Source organism: Chelonus insularis, unplaced genomic scaffold (assembly GCF_013357705.1).
Source record: "Chelonus insularis isolate UGA/USDA-ARS -01 unplaced genomic scaffold, ASM1335770v1 contig_406_pilon, whole genome shotgun sequence".
In the NCBI taxonomy this organism is placed as follows: domain Eukaryota; kingdom Metazoa; phylum Arthropoda; class Insecta; order Hymenoptera; family Braconidae; genus Chelonus; species Chelonus insularis.
Genome location: NW_023276563.1, coordinates 1,302,791 through 1,322,899, shown reverse-complemented (window position 1 = coordinate 1,322,899; position 20,109 = coordinate 1,302,791). Strand labels below are relative to the sequence as shown.

Below are 20,109 nucleotides of genomic sequence, written 5' to 3'. Positions count from 1 at the left end.
CTGAGGACAGTAGAATACGTGACTGACTCCAAAACCATTCGTATTTCACGAATTTTGAATTTAAGAGAGTGTCATAAAATTTTGGAAAAACAAAAAAAAAATCAAAATGGACAAAAAAGTCAAACTAACTGAAGAAGCAAGCTGGAAACAATTAGAAGAATACTTTTCAAGTACTGGATCTAAAATTAAAATTGCTGATCTATTTCAACAAGATCCACAACGATTTGAAAAATTTAGGTCTGTATTTGGATTTTTCCATGTCTTTGACCTTCATGACCTCTAAAAATCCACTTGACGTTAATAGCTTAAATTTTTTTTTTAACAATTAAAACTTGGTTGTACATATTGTCATTTTTACATTATGTCTATTTTGGTTAAATATCTTTTTTTATTTATTCAGTTTGACACTTGAAACTCCAGAAGATGGAAATATTTTATTGGATTACTCAAAAAATAGAATTGACGAAAAAGTTATGGGCTTTTTAATCAACTTGGTAATTAAATTCTATTTAATTTTAGTTTATTAATAAATTTCGATAAATTTTAATTAATTAATTTTCAGGCTAAAGATCGCCAAATTGAAAAAATGCGTGATGCAATGTTCGCTGGAGAGAAAATCAACTTTACTGAAAATCGTGCGGTATTGCATACTGCTCTTCGTAACAGAAAAAACACACCAATCCTTGTTGATGGAAAAGACGTTATGCCGGATGTAAATGCTGTATTACAGCATATGAAGGAATTTACTAATCAAGTAAGTTATTACTGCAATATGGAAGCATTTAACATAACTTACAATAATTGTTATTCAATTCAAACTATTACTCATTTGATTTACTTAGGTGATTAATAAAGAATGGAAAGGATTTACCGGTAAACCAATTGAAGACGTAGTCAATATTGGAATCGGTGGTTCAGACTTGGTAATGTATGATGAAATATCATTAAAAAAAGGGTAATACATGAAGTCACATAAATAATCAATAAAATTTACTTCAGGGTCCTCTTATGGTAACAGAAGCTCTAAAACCTTATCACATTGGCCCCAGAGTGCATTTTGTCAGTAATATTGATGGTACTCATATTGCTGAAACTTTAAAAAAATTAAATCCAGAGACAGTGCTCTTTATTATTGCTTCAAAAACCTTTACAACTCAGGAGACTATTACAAATGCTACCTCTGCAAAATTATGGCTTTTAGAGCATTTGAAAAACGTAAAGTCATTTATTTAATAAAATGATTTAATATATCTTATCTATTTGACAATGAATTAATGAAAAAAATTGTAGGATGCTGCTGTAGCATCACATTTCGTAGCTCTATCAACCAATAATCAGAAAGTGAAGGAGTTTGGAATCGACGAAAAAAATATGTTCGGGTTTTGGGATTGGGTTGGAGGACGCTATTCCTTGTGGTCAGCTATTGGCTTGTCAATTTCATTGTCAATCGGTTTTGATAATTTTGAAAAATTATTAAGTGGTGCATTTTTCATGGATCAACATTTCCGTTCTGCTCCTTTAGAAAAAAATGTAACTGTTAATTTTATTAAATTAATTAGTGATTTAGTTTTTAATATAATAATAACTTTGTTTCCTAATTTACTAGGCTCCAGTGATTCTTGCATTGCTGGGCGTATGGTATCACAACTTTTTCAAAGCAGAAACTCATGCATTATTACCTTATGATCAGTACCTTCATAGATTTGCTGCATATTTCCAACAGGGAGATATGGAAAGTAATGGAAAATATGTTACACGATCAGGATCAACCGTAAATTACTCAACTGGACCAATAGTTTGGGGAGAACCCGGTACTAATGGTCAACATGCATTTTACCAGTTAATTCATCAAGGCACTAGATTGATACCAGCAGATTTTATTGCACCTGTTTTATCTCACAACAAAGTTCAAGGCGATTTACATCACAAAATATTATTAGCAAATTTCCTTGCACAAACCGAAGCTCTCATGAAAGGCAAAAATGAAAGTCAAGCTAAAGAAGAACTGCAAAAAGCTGGACTTAGTGCAGACCAAGTGAATCTTCTATTACCTCATAAAATGTTTGAAGGAAATCGTCCTACTAACAGTATTCTTGCAAAAAAAATTACTCCTTTCATCTTGGGTGCTTTAATTGGTAAGCACTCTCTTCTAATGAAACTCCAAAAAAAATATCAACCTTATTGATACTTCATTAATATAAATATTATTTTTTAGCCATGTACGAACACAAAATATTTGTTCAGGGTATCATTTGGGACATCAACTCCTTTGATCAATGGGGGTAAGAATTCTTTTGTAGGAAAATTAATATTGAATCATAGCATTGTTATTAGTAAATAATATATTTAATACTTTTTTTAGTGTTGAACTCGGAAAACAATTAGCGAAAGCAATTGAACCAGAGTTAAACAATAAGGATAAAATAACGTGTCATGATGGTTCAACCAATGGTCTAATCAACTTTATCAAGACTCATAGTGCTTAGATTTTATCTAGTCACGATTAAAAATTACGGCTTAAAATATTTAAAATGTATCACGAAGCTAATGGTATTATTGTAACAACTACGAGGAGAATACAAAGTTACTCAGATATAACAGATTTTAGGTTACATCTATAATTTTTATACATACTTATTATCAAGGATATATAAAAAAGTCCCCTATATCATTCCTTACCATTTTAATAACAGGTACAAAATAAACATTTATGCTGTTGAACGTAAAGAATTATTGTACGGAAAATTTCTATTAAAACTATGATAGTATTTTCATTATGTAAACAATACTTATGTATAATGTAGTGGTATATAAAGAGAATACGTATAAATGATTGGTTTTGATGCTTCATCATCAATGAAATACAATATGATTAAACACAAATTTATCATGCGTAATTATTCATTCGTGTTTTTGTAATTGCAACATCATGCAACATGAGATTGTTGGGTGTGTACGGTATATCTCATTTTATTTTTCTACACAAATTCACTGCATACGACATTGATGAAGGAAAACTAACCCAAACTAGGAAGAAGACAGACTATCTGCGTGAGAGAGAAAAAAAAAGTAGTGGATGTCAGTCATTGTAAGAATTTTTCCTCCAGTTGTGACGAAAAATGGAGTTAATTACGACGTACAATATTGAAAAAAAAATATTTAAGAATTTTGAAAGAAATGGAATAATACCGAGGTCAGTAAATGTAATTATTGTCAACAATATTAATAAGAAACCACTAACTTAACCTCAAATATTTAATTATTGGTACACAAATACATCTATTTTTATTGATTAACGGTTTATTTCTAATAAAATTTATAATGGACTTATATAATTCAATAAATACCCATGTATCGTAAAAATTTTGTAAATTCCAAAATCTGTCATTGTTTTGGTATATTTTTATTGATAAAAAAAGTTTAAATTATTAATGTGTAGCTTAATTTTTTACTAAATCAGTTTTTCACCTTTCTGTAGCAAAGGTCGAAGTAATAAAAATGCGTATAATGAACTGCCGGTGATGAGGCACATTTTAAGAGCCGAACTTTTCGATTATAAATTGTATCAAGTATCTAAATAATCATTTAAATTTTCATAAATTTTCAGCATATAAAACAATCTGATAAAAAATATTTGTTATGTTATTCCAGGAGACAAGCAAGCACAGGATTATGGCTAGGATTATTAATTGGTCTTTGTGCTATCACTACTTTACTCAGAGAGGACCACAGTTATTCAGAAATATGCTTACTTGTTGGAGTTACGGGAATCAGTTTGATAATAAGTTGTTTTTGTCTATTTATACAACTTTCTCGTAATACAACTGCTAGTAGAGACTTTCAAGTATTATATTTTTTACCAGCAAGTATATCATCAATGTTATATCTTCTTTGGGTGAACAAAGGTATAGCGTTATGAGAGAATAAATATTTTTTGCATGATACATGATTAACAATTACTAAAATGTTTTAACGAAGTATAGGATTATTCGTGAGTGTGATTTGGGGTTTGGGAGTTGGAAGTTTAAGTACATGGGGCGTTTTACAAATCATGTCACACCTCCCTGGATGCTTCACATTAGGTGAAAGTATTACAGTAATGCATGGAATTATTTTATTCCTATTGTCATGCGGAACAAATTTACCTTTAAGATATCACTTACCACCTCTGCATGATGATGATATTGCAACAACAATTTTGCAGGTGAGAAATTCCTTAAATTTTCATGCAGATTTACATAAATATTGTTGATTCAATTTTTATCAGCTTTAAATATTATAAATTTTTTATAAAAATTTTAAGAAGTTGAAAAATTCATGTTGTTATGAACATAAAAAATGAAGCAAAATAGCCACTTTGAACTCAAATATGTAGGTTTGCATAATTTTACATAAGTTTTACCCTACTAAAATATTTCTTTCAGGTTGGAATTCTTTTTGTAGGATTAGTATGTTTTTTATGCTTATTTTATCCTAAAGTAAGAACAACTAATTACTTTTATTTGATTACTTTTGGATTATTAACATTTGGTGTTATTCCATTACTCCATGTTTTATTAGACCAAAGTCCCTTACTTTGGATGATATTTTTTGCATTTGGAAACATCAAAAGGGTGAGCATCAAATTACTAAAAATCCTATGATACAATAATACATACCAACGAATAATCAAGTAAAAATAGAAAGTTTAGATGCTTTTTTATTTTACTTTTGTAGGTATTTTTAATTATTTATTGGGCAATTTGTTCATTAATCACAGTTACTTTCATCACGTATAAAATATTTTCTGACTCCAATGCCACCACAGTGGATAGGAAAGCGTTGCACTTTTTGGCAGCTTTAGTCTATTTACCAGGCTTGATATTGGAGCCAACACTACTTTATCTTGCTAGTGGAATCGTATTGGCCTTATTCATCTTTCTGGAGGTATTATGGCAATTAATTTCAGGTTCCGTATCATTTAAACTTGTGAAGTGTCCAAAACATGATCGTATTTCATTCTAAAACTCTTGAAAATTATTGCCAAAGTTTGCTTATTATTTTGATTTCATTTCCAGTTAATGAGATTAATCAAAGTCCCACCATTGAATTCAGCTTTGGAGTATGGATTCTCCGTATTTGTTGATGATAAGGACTGTTCAATAGCTCTTACACCTTTGTACCTTCATGCTGGTTTATCATTTCCCCTTTGGATGCCAACAAGTAATATTGAATTATTACCCCTTTTAAGTGGAGTTTTATCTTTAGGCATAGGAGATGCAACAGCCAGTATTGTTGGCACACTTTGGGGTAAGCATAAATGGTCAGGAACTAACAAGTCAATAGAGGGAACAATTGGCTGTATTTTAAGTCAATTAGTGGTTATTTATGGATTAGCTATATTAGGTAAGTTTATTTATATTAGATAATAATTTTATTGCAGTCAAGTCATCATTAAATTACTATCTATGAAAATAATAATTGTCTCATTGAATTGATGTAATTTAATGAAGAGTTTGCTGTAATAAAATGTATTTTTACGACTGACCAATTATTCTTAAAATAATTTTATTAATCAGGCTTTGTGTCAAATGGGTGGTTTACACTCCTGAAAAGTACTCTAGCAGTAATTGGAGTATCTTTAGTCGAAGCACAAACCAATCAAATTGACAATCTTGTTCTACCTCTTCTTTTATACATCTTTTTATTAATTTAAGTTTGGATGTTTGAAGAATACTTTAACTAAGTCTGATGAAAAATATGTATATTTTCGCATTTGTTGTTCATCTTGATGGGAAAAAGTTCAAATGAATAATTAAATATTTTTCTGAGTAGAAGTTAAACCCTTCAAAATTAGTCATTCACCAAAGTTTTATATTTTATAAAAATTAATGATGACATTGAACAAAATGAAAATTAAATTAAGCGCACTTGGTGTAAAGTGATACAAACATTGCAACGAAAAATTGAAAGTTATTTTATAAAAGCCATATTAATTTTATATAACCATTGTTTTTGATACTTTTTGAAAGTTTTTTTTATCTGATATTATTAAAACAGATTTATTATAGCCCTTTTTCCGCAGGTAACGGTTGATATTCTTGATGTAGAAATAATTTTCTTGATATTATTCTTATATGTTAAATGTAAATGTTAATTACCATTAGTGTTACTAGTTATTGATATATTGACGCTTATGGAATACAATTGTTGCATTCCTAAAAAAAACATTAACATGGCTAAAAATTGTTCTCATTGAATCATATGAAAACAATTTGGGAGTATTTTTATACTTATTGTTAATGTATATAATGTAATAAATAACTCCAAATTTAATAGGTTTTTTAAACATTTTATTCACCGCACAGCCTTAAAATCTGTTCACATATTGCGTGGCGTTTACAAATATTTTTACTACAACTTAATTTATTAAAATCTAAACTAATCCAATATCTCATTTCTATAAAGACACTCATAGATAATTAAATTTTATAATACAACTATTTTTTGTAAATATTGTCAAACTTAAAAAATTTAATAAAAATTTTAATAAATCGAAATAAATATTAAGTACTAAAACAATTCTTTGGTATTAATCTTAATAATAAACACAGTCTATTAGCATATTGAATTATCTGGAATGTTCATATCAACTTATTGACATGTATTTTTTGTGGACAATTCAATTGCATATAGACTACACTCTGTTAAATGTTACGGCAAGTTGTTTTATATTTGTTAAATTCATAAACGATTTGTATCTGATGTTTTTTTAATTTATTTTATCTAATTTTTATTCAACAATCATGTTAAATTATTTATTATGAGTCAGATTGTATTTAATAATTATGATAATTGTATCTCATATTAAACAGTTTTCATATAGTAGAAAATAAAAAAACAAAATAAGCTTAGTTTACATTCCACAAACTATTTAATTTATAATTCATCTTAATAATTTATGTAATTTACAGCAATAAAATATTCAGATATTGTTGACTGCAACCTATTATAATTGAGTCTAATGATAATTTTTATTTTCTTTCATTCGATACAAACCATAAATATCGATTGTTCATCTTTTATTTAAACTTCCAAATTACTTTCAATCGAAATATATACGCATTCATTTTTATCAGCGGTTTGATATATACGACAAATACTTGATTTTATTAATTTATTAATAATTATTTTTTTAATGATATTAATACTTTAGAGTTTTACAGAGTTTTCCAATTAATTTAGCAATAATTTTGTTACATTATATTGCAATCAAGTGAATTTTTTTGTTTTTAACTATAGTAAAAATTTAAAAAAAAAAAAAAAAATTATTCAGAAATGTAAATAAAAAATACCTAGATTTCTGTAAGAATGTAATACTTTCAAAACATTTCAGTTACATCGCTGTATTGACTTACGTATAAATGAAGCTTCGATTATGCTGCTATTGTATGACTTGACTATAAAGTTTCGTGTTATTATAATTATTTCCACTAAGATTAATATCGTTGCATCTTAAAGTGATATTTTTACTTATTGAATTTCCATCGGAATTATTTAAAAAAATTTACGTCGCTTTTATAAGATCGTGCAAAAATGAAAAAATAAACAAACCTTGTGTACGCATAATATAATTTATATTTTCCATTTTTTTTTTTTTTAATAAATATGATTGAATGGTACTGAAATATTCTAGCAATACAGCTTATCCCATTCCTCAGTATCAATTACATATTTACAATGAGAAAGTAGACCGATAATCCTCTAATCCATTATCATTAATCATTATCGAGGTTTTTTTAACATAATAATTAAGTATTTAAAAAAATAACGAGCAAGATTTTAGCACACATTAAATATACATATAGAATTGTCGCGTTGAAGATCAATGACAAATCAACTGCCAAAAGAAAATCGCGGCGCAACCATAACAAAAAATAGAACTCGTCACATGTCGAGTCTATTTTATGTCTTCACATTATTCGTATTATTCGCTATATATGACACTTCCATATTTTTATATCACTCTCTTCTTCGAATACTCGACTTTAAAATTAAGGACAATAGGAGTAGCCAACTATGAGGCCGCATAAACAAGGATGTAAAGAAGGTACTGATGAAAGAAGAGAGTTTCATCAGGATACCACTCTTTTTCTTCTTCGGATCATGTAATAGTTCGAATTATTATTTTTTTTTTTGCTTATAAAACTGACATCTCAGAGTATTTTTCGCCTTGCTGCATACATCACTGCAGATTATAATACCGAAAATCTCTGGTACGATGAATACAAGTAGGATCCTGAGGAAGTAGGGAATTAGAAATCAAACTTTAAACGATTCAGTTACTCTCTCAGCTTATGCCAATCAGCGATTTGTCGGCGTGGTGAACTGCAAACTTCGTTCCAGTGATTCAGTGCTGATCCTTGACATTTGGATCCTCCAAGTTCCAACCGTCCAATCACCTGAAATTTTTCATACATTTATTAATTGACTTAAACAATAAACCAATCATAATCTAGTGAAATAAGATATTAATTTAATTAATAGTAAGCTTGCTCTATCAGTTTTAGTAAATTTATCTTAATGTGAGTTTTAATTGAAAAACCTAAAAAAAATTCTAAGAAATAAAAGTCATGTAAGGAATTGGAAAAGTTATAAATCTATTTTATTTTCGTCTTATTTGTGTCACCAAACTTCATGCTGATGTTAGTTTCAACTTTATCTCAGTATTTCCACTGAACCTTATCGCGATACTATCCTTTATATACTTGAAGGTATACATTACACATGAGCTCAATGATTCTTGAAGTCAGATATGTACTTTACAAGTTTATTCATGTATATATTAATGCATATAAAAGGGAATTAAAGTATAGACATGAATATGCATTAACATATAGATGGTATTTAAATAGATATAGTCTAAAGACAACGGTTATATAATATTTCATGTTACCTCGTTCTTTGTAACCCGGTCCCAATCCAACAACATAAACTCCAAACTAATATTAGCTAGCCCATCTGTGCCATTAGGTATTTCAAAGACAAAAGATTCATTGAAAACAGGGCTCAATGTGCGCTTCTTGACATGTGTTTTCTTCTTAGCAATACGTTGTGAATTGTAGAGTAAATAAATTTTAACATAAGGATCAGCTAAACCAGTTACATCCATTTTTGGTAAATTTCTTGCTTTTAACACAACAACTGTCAGTCGATTGGTTGCTGGTTGCCAGCACAGAGATACTAATAACTCTCCTCTCCCTTGGGATTGAATCTGAAAATATGTCATTCGTGCAATTACATATTTTTCTGTAATATAAAACAGATTTGAATGGAATAATTATTATTTAATACTTTTAGACTCCGAGGACAGATTTCTCGACACAGTGATATCTGTTGATTATCTGCATTTTCTAAACCAGGAATCGATGATAGAGCGTAAACAACTTCACCAATTATAGCATCACGAGAATACCTATCGAAGCTCAATACCACGAAGTGGAGACTGATTTTCTGCAAGAATTATATCGATAATGAAAATTTTTTTTTGCTTGTAGATATATGATTTTTAATTTGAAGATAAAGCATAATATCTATAGAAAACCCGAATGAAGATCATTGTTGCTAAAAATAACAATTATACCTGTAACTGGCTTTTAGAGATTCCGAAAAAGGTGAAATCTTCATCATAAACAGGATCTCGAGTATTCCTCAATACTCTTGTTTTCACTCTATCTTCTTTATCGGGAAGAAGCTGAAGTTTGACATAAGGATCACTGGTAGAATTTTGATGTCCACGAGCAGGTAATCCTTTGCACTTGACAACAGTAACAACAAGAGCATTTTGATCTGCCAAGTAGCGTAATTTAAATACCAACTGTCCTAATCCATTCTTATTAATTTCACCGTTGACTAATCCTCGTTCAGCTTTCTCACTTGTTTCAAGTTCAGCTTTGTCTTTTTCATTTTCAATGGTCAAAGTGATTTCACCAGGTTGAGTAGGTGTGCCCTTTTCTGAAGGTGATCGTGGTTGAGGATTATTTATCTGAGATGGTTGAGAACCAGTTGGACTTGGAGTCTGTCCACCAGATCCAGGTGGACTTTTAGCAGGACCGGTAGGACTTGGACTTTTCCTCAGGTAATGAGTTGTACTTCCAGGACTTTTTACTGCTGTTGGTTTACGATGAGGTGGTCTAAATGCTAAGGATTTGTCCATGCTTAGTTTCATATGCTCTCGACGTCGACGACACAACCACCAGGTCATTGCGGCGGCGCATATTAAGGCTGCAGCTGCGATGCATAGCCCAACAAGAGTATTTGTTGATACTGAAATTATTCATTGTATTTACTTTAAAATTATTTTATTCTTTTTCAAGCTAATATGCATCATATTTGATAATTAAAACCTCCCTAAGTATGAGTAAGAGGAAATAACTCCAAAGTAAATAAATAAAGCATGCAATCTGTTGTATCCAATTACATTTGCGCGACATGATATCATGAATCATACTTACTACTATATAGATCATTGTCAATTACTTTTCATAATATTATTAAGGATTCGCTATGTGATTTCTGTTAATAGTGTGAAAGGTCAATTGATTTTAATCAATAGAGCACGGATAAAAATGATCTAAGAAGAATCTCCGAGATTCTTCTCAATAATTCAAATGTACAAGATCGATGCGTCATATACGATATGCAAAACCAGCTGGTTCATTAGGTTCATTTGAAATTTATCATATAATAATACTCACCCGATTCAACAGGCCTTATCAGAGGACCGTCTTCAAAAACACCTTCGACCATTTTGGCCGCAATTATAATAAAAACCACCTTTTTATCCACAAAAAAATTTATCTTTTCCACGGAACAGACAGGGGCGTTATTTACAGCATGCAACTGAGTCTTCCACGACCAGGAACACCACCAAGAAACTTCGATCAATAGCCACTTCGACGAAGCTTGCGCAAAGGGACTTTTCTACTATCAAATAGAAACTTACATGCAGTCGTCACTGTCACTGTAAAATGATTTATGAAGATGTCGACCGTGGGACTATGATAACCATTATGTCTTAATCTGGAAAAACATACAGAAAAAGTTTAAATATATTTTACATGCCAGCAGATAGAAAGTTACAATAAATTTGTAAATGAGAGTTTATAGTAAAAAAACGATGATTTTATAAATATGATAGTATGGATGATAAAATTTTTATTATTATTTATTCGGCACGGTAACTATAGTCACATGAAATGATTATAAGGCTTTTAGTACGTTTTGATAATATCAGCTTAAATAGTATCTAAAATCACTTAATTAAAAAATCAATATATTCAATGACAAAAATTCTGCCCACGTTTACTTTGAAAAGTTAATTTAATATTTCTCTTTCTATTCAATTTTTATTTTCAAGTCATAGTTTTTAATTTTTTATTGGGGTCACTTGATGCCGCAAGACATCTTCATTGAAAATTCATGCATTTATGCTCCAAATATTTTTTTTGGCGCTTGAAAGTTTATAATACCTATTAGAAATTTATTTATAAGCTAACGAGTTATTAATGAAAGTGATCCAAATGTGACTTTTTAAATGGTGACGTTTTCTACGTCATTATTATTAATGACGTCATTGCTAAGCAAAACAGTTCGTGTGGAACATGCGCATGTTACTTGTATCGCTAGTGGGGATTAGTGAATTGTTCACCGCTGCTTATAGAACATGAAATGTATCTATATACAACAATAAAAATACTATAGAAATTAAAAGACATCAATGTATTGATGCATAGTCTAGATTTAGTTTGTATTTTGTTTGAATTTCTTAAATGCTCAAGTTAGCCAGGGAACTAAACCTAAAAAATATTACATACGAGAAGTGTTTTATTTGAAGTCAATGATTTTAAACTCGTTTCTGCATTTAGCTTTGCAGTGCTGAGTAGATCACTTCTCAATCTGAAAACATGGGACTCAAGGATTTCCGTATCATCTTTGATAATCCTTGGAGCACTTATTATCCAGGACAAACTGTTACTGGACGTGTAATCCTCGCATTGGATTCTCCTAAAAAATTACGTGGTAAGTGAATTACTTTTATCACAGTTTTCTATTTTTTATATTGAAGCTGTTATCAAAATATAGCTAAATATGAACTGCAAAATTATGCAAGATATAATTTATACCGGTGTTGATTAAATGTCACTTTACATTAGACATAAATGACAAGTTGACGATATGAGATCAGAAGTATTTCAAGATCAATATTCTTTAGGAAAATATTGTATCCTCGATGGCATTCAAACATTAAAATAAGTAGTCAAGGCTTAAATCGGGTTATTTTTTAATAAATATTTATTTTGCTACACTATAAATCTTTCTAATGTTTATAAAGATTAAAAATATAACAAACTATGTGTTTATCAAAAAAGAGTATTTTTAGGCCTTCAAATTTGGCATAATACCTTTATATTTTTGTTGTAATTTTTTATTGAAGCAATGTTTAATATAGATGACAAGTTATAAATGATACTACGTTATTTCATGTCCACTATTTGTAATTTAAGTAATTTACCTTGAAAATTTTTTCTTGTATCCACTATAAGAGCAAAGCTTAGCAAAATGTGTAAATATAGCTGCTCAGACATGTGTGGAATAGCTTGTCTCCACCCTCACATTACTCTCACTTTATTGCTTAATTATTTTTTATTCTTCAAGTAAGAGTTTAATTCTACAACTAATAAATAATTAATTTTACTAATTTTCTCTACAGGAGTTAATATAAAGATTAAAGGAGAAGCAAATACGTGTTGGGCAACTGATAGACAACAATTAAATCAAGAAGGACGATATGAAAATGAGTCTCAAACAGTTACTGGACATGAAGAATATTTCAATATCCAATATTACCTTTTGGGATCGCCTTCAGGTTAAAATTATAAATTTAATTGAAAAGTTTATTGAAGATTTTAATTAAATTCATTTATTTTCAATTATGAAAATTAGAGATAATGTCAATTTTATAGATGAAACAAATTCAGTGTATTAGTAACGAATTTATAATAAGCTGTAGGTGATAATTATTTTAGGAGAAGAAATGGAATTACCTGCAGGTGAACATTCTTACCCATTTAGCTGTACACTTCCGCCCAATTTACCAAGTAGCTTTGAACATGATTATGGACACGTTCGGTACACTGTTAAAGCAATCATCGATCGTCCTTGGAAGTTCGATCATGAAGTCAAAATAGCTTTCACCGTTGTCTCGAACTTTGACCTCAATAAAGAAGCTAGAGCTACAGTAATTGTTGATTTTGTTCATTTTTGTGATTGAATGAAAAGTATTTTTGTAATAATACTTACAATTTTTTTTAGGAACCCGTTCATTTAGAAATGAGCAAGACATTTTGCTGTTTATGTTGTGGATCTCCGCCCTTAAAAGTCAATGTGATTCTTCCCGTAAAAGGATATGTTCCAGGTCAAATGATGTCTATTCGTGTAAATGTTGATAATCAATCAGGAATTGTTGTAGACACTATTAAATGTATTCTTCGTAAAGTCATAACATTTAAAGCACGAAGTCCACGAGCTGAAACTCGAATTGAGAAACAAATCGTCGCTGAAGTAAGTAAAGGACCTGTCGAGGCTAATGGAAGTGCTGATTATGAACAGAAGCTTGAGATTCCTCCTCTTCCACCGTCCAATCTCACAAATTGTGGAATTATTGACCTGGAATATAATTTTAAAGTTGAAGCTTGCGTAGCTGGATGGTATGATGGCTATTTTTATTCCAAATATTTATAGTATTGAAAAAATGAGAAGAAATTAATGACAAAAGTAGACAAATTTACTTAATTGACGTAAATCTCATCAATTTGTAAACTGATCAATAGTGCGATTCTTAACAAGTAATAACTCTCTTATAGGTATCATAGAAATTTGAGAGGTAACACTTTGGTATTCATTGGCACGGTTCCATTAGCATCCTATCAAACTTCTATACTGCCACCGACAACTAAAGTGGAGAATGCAGGTGGTGATTTCGCCAACTCTGCTGATCCAACTTATGGTGGGTATCCGAGTGGATATCCCCCCTTTACCCCTGGAACTGGATATCCTTCTGCACCCCCTACAGCACCTTTAGCTCCACCAGACTATAACTCTGATTCTCCAGCTCAAATACAAACTAATTCTAATATGTACCCTAACTTACGTGAGTATTTTATATCCAATAATAAATATATTTCAGATTGTTTCTAAAACCTGCTAACTGTAAATGTATTGATATTATTAGAAAATAAATAGATTAATTTATGGAATTTTAAAAATTCTAGCTCCACCCTCGTATGAAGAGTATGGATGGTCTGTAAGAAGCCTAAGAGATCCTGGAGAGTCTGATCATGTCATGGGTATTCGAGGACACTTTGCTCCAAAGTATCCTGTCTACAATTTTACACAAAACCAATGAAAACATTATATATCTTTATACTCTAGCCTTTTGCAAATGCAATTTTACAGTCAAATTACAGGACGCTTTAAATAGCAAAGGAGCAACGAAAAGATTACCAATATATGTGGCTTTATTGAATTTTTTGACTATATTTTCAGAAATGTTTTTTTATTCAGTCTCAGGTTTTTTGAGACTTGCTTGTTTAGCTATTTCTATAATAATGAATATAATTTATATAAAAAAATTACCTTTTATTGTATTTTTCTATCATCCTCATAATGTAATGAACCGTTAAAATCAGAAAAACCATAAATCTCTAAGAATTAGAAAAAAAGAATATGGTTTAGAAGTTTAACGATTTTTATGTATTAGCATTTCAACTTTTGATAAAGATTGCCACCTCAATGTCGACATCTCGAATGGCCTTTATCTACCGTTAAAAAGAAAACTCTCTACTGCTGATGTTAAAAAGCGTGCTCAATTTTCAATAATTGTTTATAACAATAAAACTAATAAAGCCAATTTTATTATTATCATAATTTAAATGAATATAATTGTTACTCAGAAAGTAACAATCAATAACTATCAATTAATGATTCATAAAGACACTTGTATATTTTATTACAATTCTTGTTCATAATTTTTTATTATATATCCGTCCACATGTTTCATAAAAACATACTATGTAGATAAAAATTTGCAATGACGCTAAAAATTGTTGTGAAATTTTCGATTACAAAATAATATTAATCGGAACCCTCCAAGCGATTAAACGATAAATAACTAATAAATGTTGATAAAATTTTAAACTGTCTTTAATGTGATATTAAGCTAAGAGCATAGAGGTTAAGCCACCTATTGAGATTTTTGTTTTCTGTCTAACCTCTATAGTCAAGAGGTTGATTTTACATATAAACTGTGATTCAAAGAGAAAAGTTCAGACGTACACTTACGTTCATGTGAGAATATTGTTGGAATTCTTTATTCCAATTTTTGTTTTACAGTTAATAATTGTTTATTATTTTTTCAACTCTTTTATTTTTATGAAATATTAATTTTTTTCATTTATTAAAAAAAAATTTGATGAAAATGAGTAGTACTTGTACAAAAAGATTAGGTAAGAACTTTAATTAATAATGCACGTGGTGTTCATTTTTTCTTTTAAACCATTTTTATTGTATTAAACATGGAATTGATAACTGTTCAACTATTACAGCTTTACTTAGTGTATCTGATAAAACAAATTTATTGCCGTTTGCAAAAAAATTAAATGAGTTTGGATTAACTTTGGTTGCTTCTGGTGGTACTGCAAAATCTCTGCGAGATGCTGGTCTTCAGGTTAAAGATGTTTCTGATATCACTGGAGCTCCTGAGATGTTAGGTGGTAGAGTTAAAACTTTACATCCAGCTGTTCATGCAGGTAAGGGTTAAATAATATTTCTATTTATTTCTTATTATCTATTAACATATTGATTATTTTTCTAGGCATTCTTTCAAGATTAACGGATAGTGATCAATCAGATTTGCATAAACAAAGTTATGAAAACATTTATATTGTGGTTTGTAACTTGTATCCATTCGTAAATACAATAAATAAGCCTGGAGTGACGATTGCTGATGCTGTAGAAAATATCGATATTGGTGGTGTAACTCTTTTGAGAGCGGCAGCTAAAAATCATATCAAAGTTACTGTAATATGTGACCCAAATGATTATGAAAAGGTTATCAAAGAGTTGGAAAACAGTAATAATCAAGATACAACACTATCTACTAGGTACATGAATCATTAATTTCTTTTTATTACTTATTTTGGTTAATTGTATCTATATTCACAGTATTATTTTTATTTTAAATAATTTTAATAAAATGTTACAGGCAAGCTCTTGCACTGAAAGCTTTCACACATACTGCTCAATACGATGATGAAATTTCTAATTACTTCCGTAAACAGTACAGTGCCGGAGTATCGCAGATGAGTTTACGATATGGTATGAATCCACACCAGAAACCAGCTCAAATTTTTTCTACTTTAGAAAAGTTGCCTTTGACAGTTGTTAATGGCTCTCCGGGATTTATTAATCTCTGTGATGCTCTTAATGCTTATCAACTTGTAAAAGAACTTAAAGTTGCTCTTGGATTACCAGCTGCTACGTCATTTAAACACGTTAGTCCAGCTGGTGCAGCAGTAGGTGTACCATTAAACGCAATTCAAGCAAAATTATGCCAAGTTGATGATTTAATCGATCAGTTAACTCCATTAGCAACTGCCTATGCAAGAGCCCGGGGTGCTGATAGAATGTCCAGTTTTGGTGATTTTATTGGACTTTCTGATGTTTGTGATGTCGTGACTGCTAAAATTATTTCACGAGAAGTTTCTGATGGTATCATTGCTCCTGGTTATGAACCTGCAGCTTTGGAAATTTTAAAAAAGAAAAAAAATGGCGGCTATTGTATTTTACAGATTGATCCTGATTATGAACCTGCACAATTAGAACGCAGAGTACTTTATGGACTAACTCTAGAACAAATGCGAAATAATGCAGTCATTGATAAATCTACATTTTCAAATATTGTTACGGCTAATAACAATTTGTCAGATGAGGCAATAAGAGATTTAATTGTAGCAACAATTGCTGTTAAATACACTCAAAGTAATTCTGTTTGTTATGCTAAAGATGGTCAAGTCATCGGTATTGGAGCTGGACAACAATCGAGAATTCATTGTACTAGATTAGCTGGAGATAAAGCTGATAATTGGTGGCTTCGTCAACATCCGAAAGTAATGCAGATGATATTTAAAAAAGAAGTTAAACGTGCAGAAATTTCCAACGCTATTGATAATTATGTTAATGGATCGGTCGGAAAAGATATGGATGAAAAAACTTGGGCTTCTATGTTCCAAGTTGTTCCTGAAAAACTGAGTCAACAAGAAAAAACTGAATGGATTAAAAAGCTTGATAATGTTGCTTTAAGTAGTGATGCATTTTTCCCATTCAGAGATAATATTGACAGAGCTCGTCTGGTATGTATACTTAAACGTTGCTTAGTTAATTCGTGTTAATAATAAATGTTCGATATTAAATCATTTTTTGTATTTTTTAAATTCTTTCTGTTGTTTTTTTAGAGTGGAGTTCGATTCATCGGAAGCCCGGAAGGCTCAACTAATGACAGTGTTGTAATTCAAGCTTGTAATGAGCATAATATTACTTTAGCACATACTAACATTCGATTATTCCATCATTGAAAATTCATTCCAATATGTTTCAATATATTATACTCTTGTAAAGTTTTTACAAAAATATATTTTATATACAGAGTTGTATTTTAATAAAATATAAATCAATTTCTCTTTTTTATCTGTTGGATACATTTTTCATATTTTTATATGAATAAAAAAATTTTACGAGCAAATATACTGCATAACAATCAGTAAAAAAAGGAATATTTTTCTAAATCTATTAGCTGTCAATAATACTCAATCATTAAACATTATAATAAAAAGCCTTAATTAGCATGCACAAGATGCAAAGCCCCTGGTTCGATAACACCGAGTTCAGTGATTATTCCTGTTATTAAATTAGCTGGAGTGACATCAAACGCTGGATTCCAACATTGAATTCCGGTTGCAACTATCCTCTGATCATTGAGATGTGTCATTTCACGTTCGGGTCTCTCTTCAATAGGAATAAAATCACCACTGATAATATCGAAATCAATTGAAGTTCTTGGTGCAGCAACATAAAATGGTACTTGATGATATTTTGCAATAATTGCTATCTGTAAAATATTTGTCACGATTCAGTATATATGTACATTAAAATATCTGGTAATTCTATTTGCCATTTTACCTGATATGTGCCAATTTTGTTAGCAGTATCTCCATTAGCAGCAACTCTATCTGCACCCACTACAACGGCTGTGATTTCCCGAGATTTCATCAATGCTGCTACCATGTCATCACATATTAAAGTCCCGGGGATATTTTCATATACTAATTCATAAGCAGTCAGGCGAGCACCCTGGTTGTAAGGTCTTGTTTCTGTACAATATGCCATTCCTGTCATAATCATAATTATATTAAGTTTCATTCATCATAAAACTTTGAATATGTCAATGAACTTTATACCTATAAATTGAATGAACAATTACCTAATCTATTTTTATTATGAAGAGATCTAATAACACCTAGAGCAGTTCCATAACCTGTAGTAGCTAAAGATCCAGTATTACAATGTGTCAATATACGAACTGAATTATTTTCCGGTATATACTTCAAAATTTCAGCAGCACCAAAGTCACCAATTTTTTTATTATCATCAATATCTTTTTTAAACATACCATGAATGAGTTTTAGTAAGCTGGAAAATGAACATCGTTTTAGTTTAATATTATTACTTATTCTTTTTTTTATATTATTTATTGACAACTATTCAAAAGCTTAAAAACACTTACTCCTCAATCATTTCAGAGATTGACACGCTGTCATCTTCATATAGCCTATAGGCATGCTTTATAAGTTTCTCAGCAGCTTTTTTTATATTGACAGCCGTAGGCCTTGCGGATATTAAATAATTCATTTTTCCTTCAACCTCTTGTCTGATGATACCTTTATCTGAATATGTTTCATTTTCGAGTTCTACAGCAAGACTGAGACAACCAACCATAGCAATAGCTGGAGCTCCTCGAACCTTACCAAATTGATTATTATAAATTACAATATATTTATTAATTATCGACAATATATTATATAAATATGTACCTGCATTTGATTAATAACCTTCCAACCATCTTTTACTCCAGAAACTGTAACATACCTTGTAATTGATGGAAGAAGAGTTTGATCTAAAATTTCTAGCTTGCCTTTATCATACTTGATAGCTTCCAAAGTCATGTTGATAATTTTTTACACGTATGTAATTTTATATACTTTGTTTAATTTATTATAATAAACTGTGAAAAATTTATAGTAAATTTTAACGTATATCTGAAAATATGATTACTTGAATAACAGATTTCGAACTTTTTTTATTTGTAATACTTTACTACGGTTCATGTGTTTAGATAAGAAAAATATGTAAGATATGAGCTTACTGACGAACGCACTGAGAAGATTTTTACTGAATTATAATAAAATGCGCATGTGTGCAAATAAAAATTCTAGTGGGAGAATTTGCTTAAGAGACTGTTTTCCTGATACAAGCAAATCACACAGTAGATCGTATTTTGTTGAATATAGAGGAGCTTGCTGTAAGATACCATGCATGAAGCCGGTACTGTTATATGATCAGTAATGAGTTTTAGTACTTAAAAGGCTAAAAATAGTTAAAATAACTGTATATTCATTCAATAAAATTTTGATTAAAAAATCCAACGTTATTTCTCGCAATTACATCACTCTGACACGCTTGTTAACCTGGACCTTAGCCTTCACCAACATATACAAATGTTGTTGAATATTTTTATGATTATGATTATTTTATCCATTGTTCTGCGCAAGTCCAACGCGGTATATTTGAATCTTGAAATATGTAGGTATTGAAATAAAGAGGTATTTGTTTTAAGATTTATTTTAGAGGAATTCAAAAAAAATTTTATTTTCAGGGTAAAAATTGATTGAAATAATTATAGGGTGATTGATTGTTTTATACAAGTATTTACACAAATCCATATTTGACTTTAAT

General features: G+C 30.0%; 6 protein-coding genes across 10 annotated transcripts; 4 read left to right on the top strand and 2 right to left on the bottom strand.

Moving 5' to 3' along the window:
* On the top strand, positions 1-2,602 carry Pgi (glucose-6-phosphate isomerase). The gene is made up of 9 exons (XM_035087125.1): positions 1-237; positions 401-494; positions 563-754; positions 843-923; positions 1,000-1,215; positions 1,291-1,530; positions 1,607-2,135; positions 2,216-2,282; positions 2,363-2,602. Exons 1-9 carry the CDS (start codon positions 107-109, stop codon positions 2,484-2,486), a joined length of 1,674 nt encoding a protein of 557 aa, XP_034943016.1. The 5' UTR covers positions 1-106; the 3' UTR covers positions 2,487-2,602.
* A 153-nt stretch (positions 2,603-2,755) lies between these two features.
* Positions 2,756-6,315, top strand: Dolk (Dolichol kinase). Its single transcript, XM_035087137.1, has 7 exons — positions 2,756-3,193; positions 3,652-3,905; positions 3,984-4,204; positions 4,425-4,613; positions 4,717-4,926; positions 5,058-5,385; positions 5,559-6,315. The coding sequence occupies exons 1-7, from the start codon at positions 3,120-3,122 to the stop codon at positions 5,693-5,695; spliced, it is 1,413 nt and encodes a 470-aa protein (XP_034943028.1). The 5' UTR covers positions 2,756-3,119; the 3' UTR covers positions 5,696-6,315.
* Positions 6,311-13,230, bottom strand: Syt4 (Synaptotagmin 4). Its single transcript, XM_035087138.1, has 7 exons — positions 13,106-13,230; positions 12,554-12,715; positions 10,737-11,061; positions 9,623-10,305; positions 9,334-9,492; positions 8,936-9,253; positions 6,311-8,441 (listed from the first exon to the last, which is right to left on the bottom strand). Exons 3-7 carry the CDS (start codon positions 10,786-10,788, stop codon positions 8,322-8,324), a joined length of 1,332 nt encoding a protein of 443 aa, XP_034943029.1. The 5' UTR covers positions 10,789-11,061; positions 12,554-12,715; positions 13,106-13,230; the 3' UTR covers positions 6,311-8,321.
* Positions 11,666-14,675, top strand: LOC118069193 (arrestin domain-containing protein 17). Of its 2 annotated transcripts, none has more exons than XM_035087140.1 (6): positions 11,666-12,060; positions 12,752-12,907; positions 13,068-13,279; positions 13,354-13,748; positions 13,905-14,047; positions 14,313-14,675. In XM_035087140.1, the coding sequence occupies exons 1-6, from the start codon at positions 11,946-11,948 to the stop codon at positions 14,444-14,446; spliced, it is 1,155 nt and encodes a 384-aa protein (XP_034943031.1). In that variant the 5' UTR covers positions 11,666-11,945; the 3' UTR covers positions 14,447-14,675. The 2 variants fall into 2 exon arrangements, with proteins under 2 accessions (XP_034943031.1, XP_034943030.1); XM_035087139.1 differs by having other exon boundaries at positions 11,667-12,060; positions 13,905-14,191.
* Positions 14,676-15,094: 419 nt separating this feature from the next.
* Positions 15,095-17,784, top strand: LOC118069188 (bifunctional purine biosynthesis protein PURH). The gene is made up of 5 exons (XM_035087124.1): positions 15,095-15,545; positions 15,645-15,848; positions 15,914-16,202; positions 16,304-17,450; positions 17,553-17,784. The coding sequence occupies exons 1-5, from the start codon at positions 15,512-15,514 to the stop codon at positions 17,670-17,672; spliced, it is 1,794 nt and encodes a 597-aa protein (XP_034943015.1). The 5' UTR covers positions 15,095-15,511; the 3' UTR covers positions 17,673-17,784.
* LOC118069195 (methylthioribose-1-phosphate isomerase) lies at positions 17,317-19,964 on the bottom strand. Of its 4 annotated transcripts, none has more exons than XM_035087142.1 (6): positions 19,520-19,963; positions 19,188-19,412; positions 18,881-19,116; positions 18,578-18,786; positions 18,277-18,485; positions 17,317-18,205 (listed from the first exon to the last, which is right to left on the bottom strand). In XM_035087142.1, exons 2-6 carry the CDS (start codon positions 19,317-19,319, stop codon positions 17,933-17,935), a joined length of 1,059 nt encoding a protein of 352 aa, XP_034943033.1. In that variant the 5' UTR covers positions 19,320-19,412; positions 19,520-19,963; the 3' UTR covers positions 17,317-17,932. The 4 variants fall into 4 exon arrangements, with proteins under 4 accessions (XP_034943033.1, XP_034943034.1, XP_034943035.1 ...); XM_035087143.1 differs by having other exon boundaries at positions 19,188-19,378; XM_035087144.1 differs by having other exon boundaries at positions 19,243-19,964.
* Between the last annotated feature and the right edge of the window lie 145 nt (positions 19,965-20,109).

Coding starts and splice junctions, on each gene's coding strand:
- Dolk (XM_035087137.1), top strand. CDS start 3,120: ATGGAGTTAATTACGACGTACAATATTGAAAAAAAAATATTTAAGAAT. Junction 4,205..4,424: donor TTGCAACAACAATTTTGCAG/GTGAGAAATTCC, acceptor TATTTCTTTCAG/GTTGGAATTCTTTTTGTAGG. Junction 5,386..5,558: donor TTATGGATTAGCTATATTAG/GTAAGTTTATTT, acceptor TTTATTAATCAG/GCTTTGTGTCAAATGGGTGG.
- Syt4 (XM_035087138.1), bottom strand. CDS start 10,788: ATGGTCGAAGGTGTTTTTGAAGACGGTCCTCTGATAAGGCCTGTTGAA. Junction 10,306..10,736: donor GATAAGGCCTGTTGAATCGG/GTGAGTATTATT, acceptor GAATAATTTCAG/TATCAACAAATACTCTTGTT. Junction 9,493..9,622: donor TCTCTAAAAGCCAGTTACAG/GTATAATTGTTA, acceptor TAATTCTTGCAG/AAAATCAGTCTCCACTTCGT.
- LOC118069195 (XM_035087141.1), bottom strand. CDS start 19,319: ATGACTTTGGAAGCTATCAAGTATGATAAAGGCAAGCTAGAAATTTTA. Junction 19,117..19,187: donor AGGTTATTAATCAAATGCAG/GTACATATTTAT, acceptor CAATTTGGTAAG/GTTCGAGGAGCTCCAGCTAT. Junction 18,486..18,577: donor TCATAATAAAAATAGATTAG/GTAATTGTTCAT, acceptor TGATTATGACAG/GAATGGCATATTGTACAGAA.
- LOC118069188 (XM_035087124.1), top strand. CDS start 15,512: ATGAAAATGAGTAGTACTTGTACAAAAAGATTAG. Junction 15,849..15,913: donor ACATCCAGCTGTTCATGCAG/GTAAGGGTTAAA, acceptor TTATTTTTCTAG/GCATTCTTTCAAGATTAACG. Junction 16,203..16,303: donor GATACAACACTATCTACTAG/GTACATGAATCA, acceptor AAAATGTTACAG/GCAAGCTCTTGCACTGAAAG.
- LOC118069193 (XM_035087139.1), top strand. CDS start 11,946: ATGGGACTCAAGGATTTCCGTATCATCTTTGATAATCCTTGGAGCACT. Junction 12,061..12,751: donor TTCTCCTAAAAAATTACGTG/GTAAGTGAATTA, acceptor TTTTCTCTACAG/GAGTTAATATAAAGATTAAA. Junction 13,280..13,353: donor ATAAAGAAGCTAGAGCTACA/GTAATTGTTGAT, acceptor AATTTTTTTTAG/GAACCCGTTCATTTAGAAAT.
- Pgi (XM_035087125.1), top strand. CDS start 107: ATGGACAAAAAAGTCAAACTAACTGAAGAAGCAAGCTGGAAACAATTA. Junction 2,136..2,215: donor CATCTTGGGTGCTTTAATTG/GTAAGCACTCTC, acceptor ATTATTTTTTAG/CCATGTACGAACACAAAATA. Junction 2,283..2,362: donor AACTCCTTTGATCAATGGGG/GTAAGAATTCTT, acceptor TACTTTTTTTAG/TGTTGAACTCGGAAAACAAT.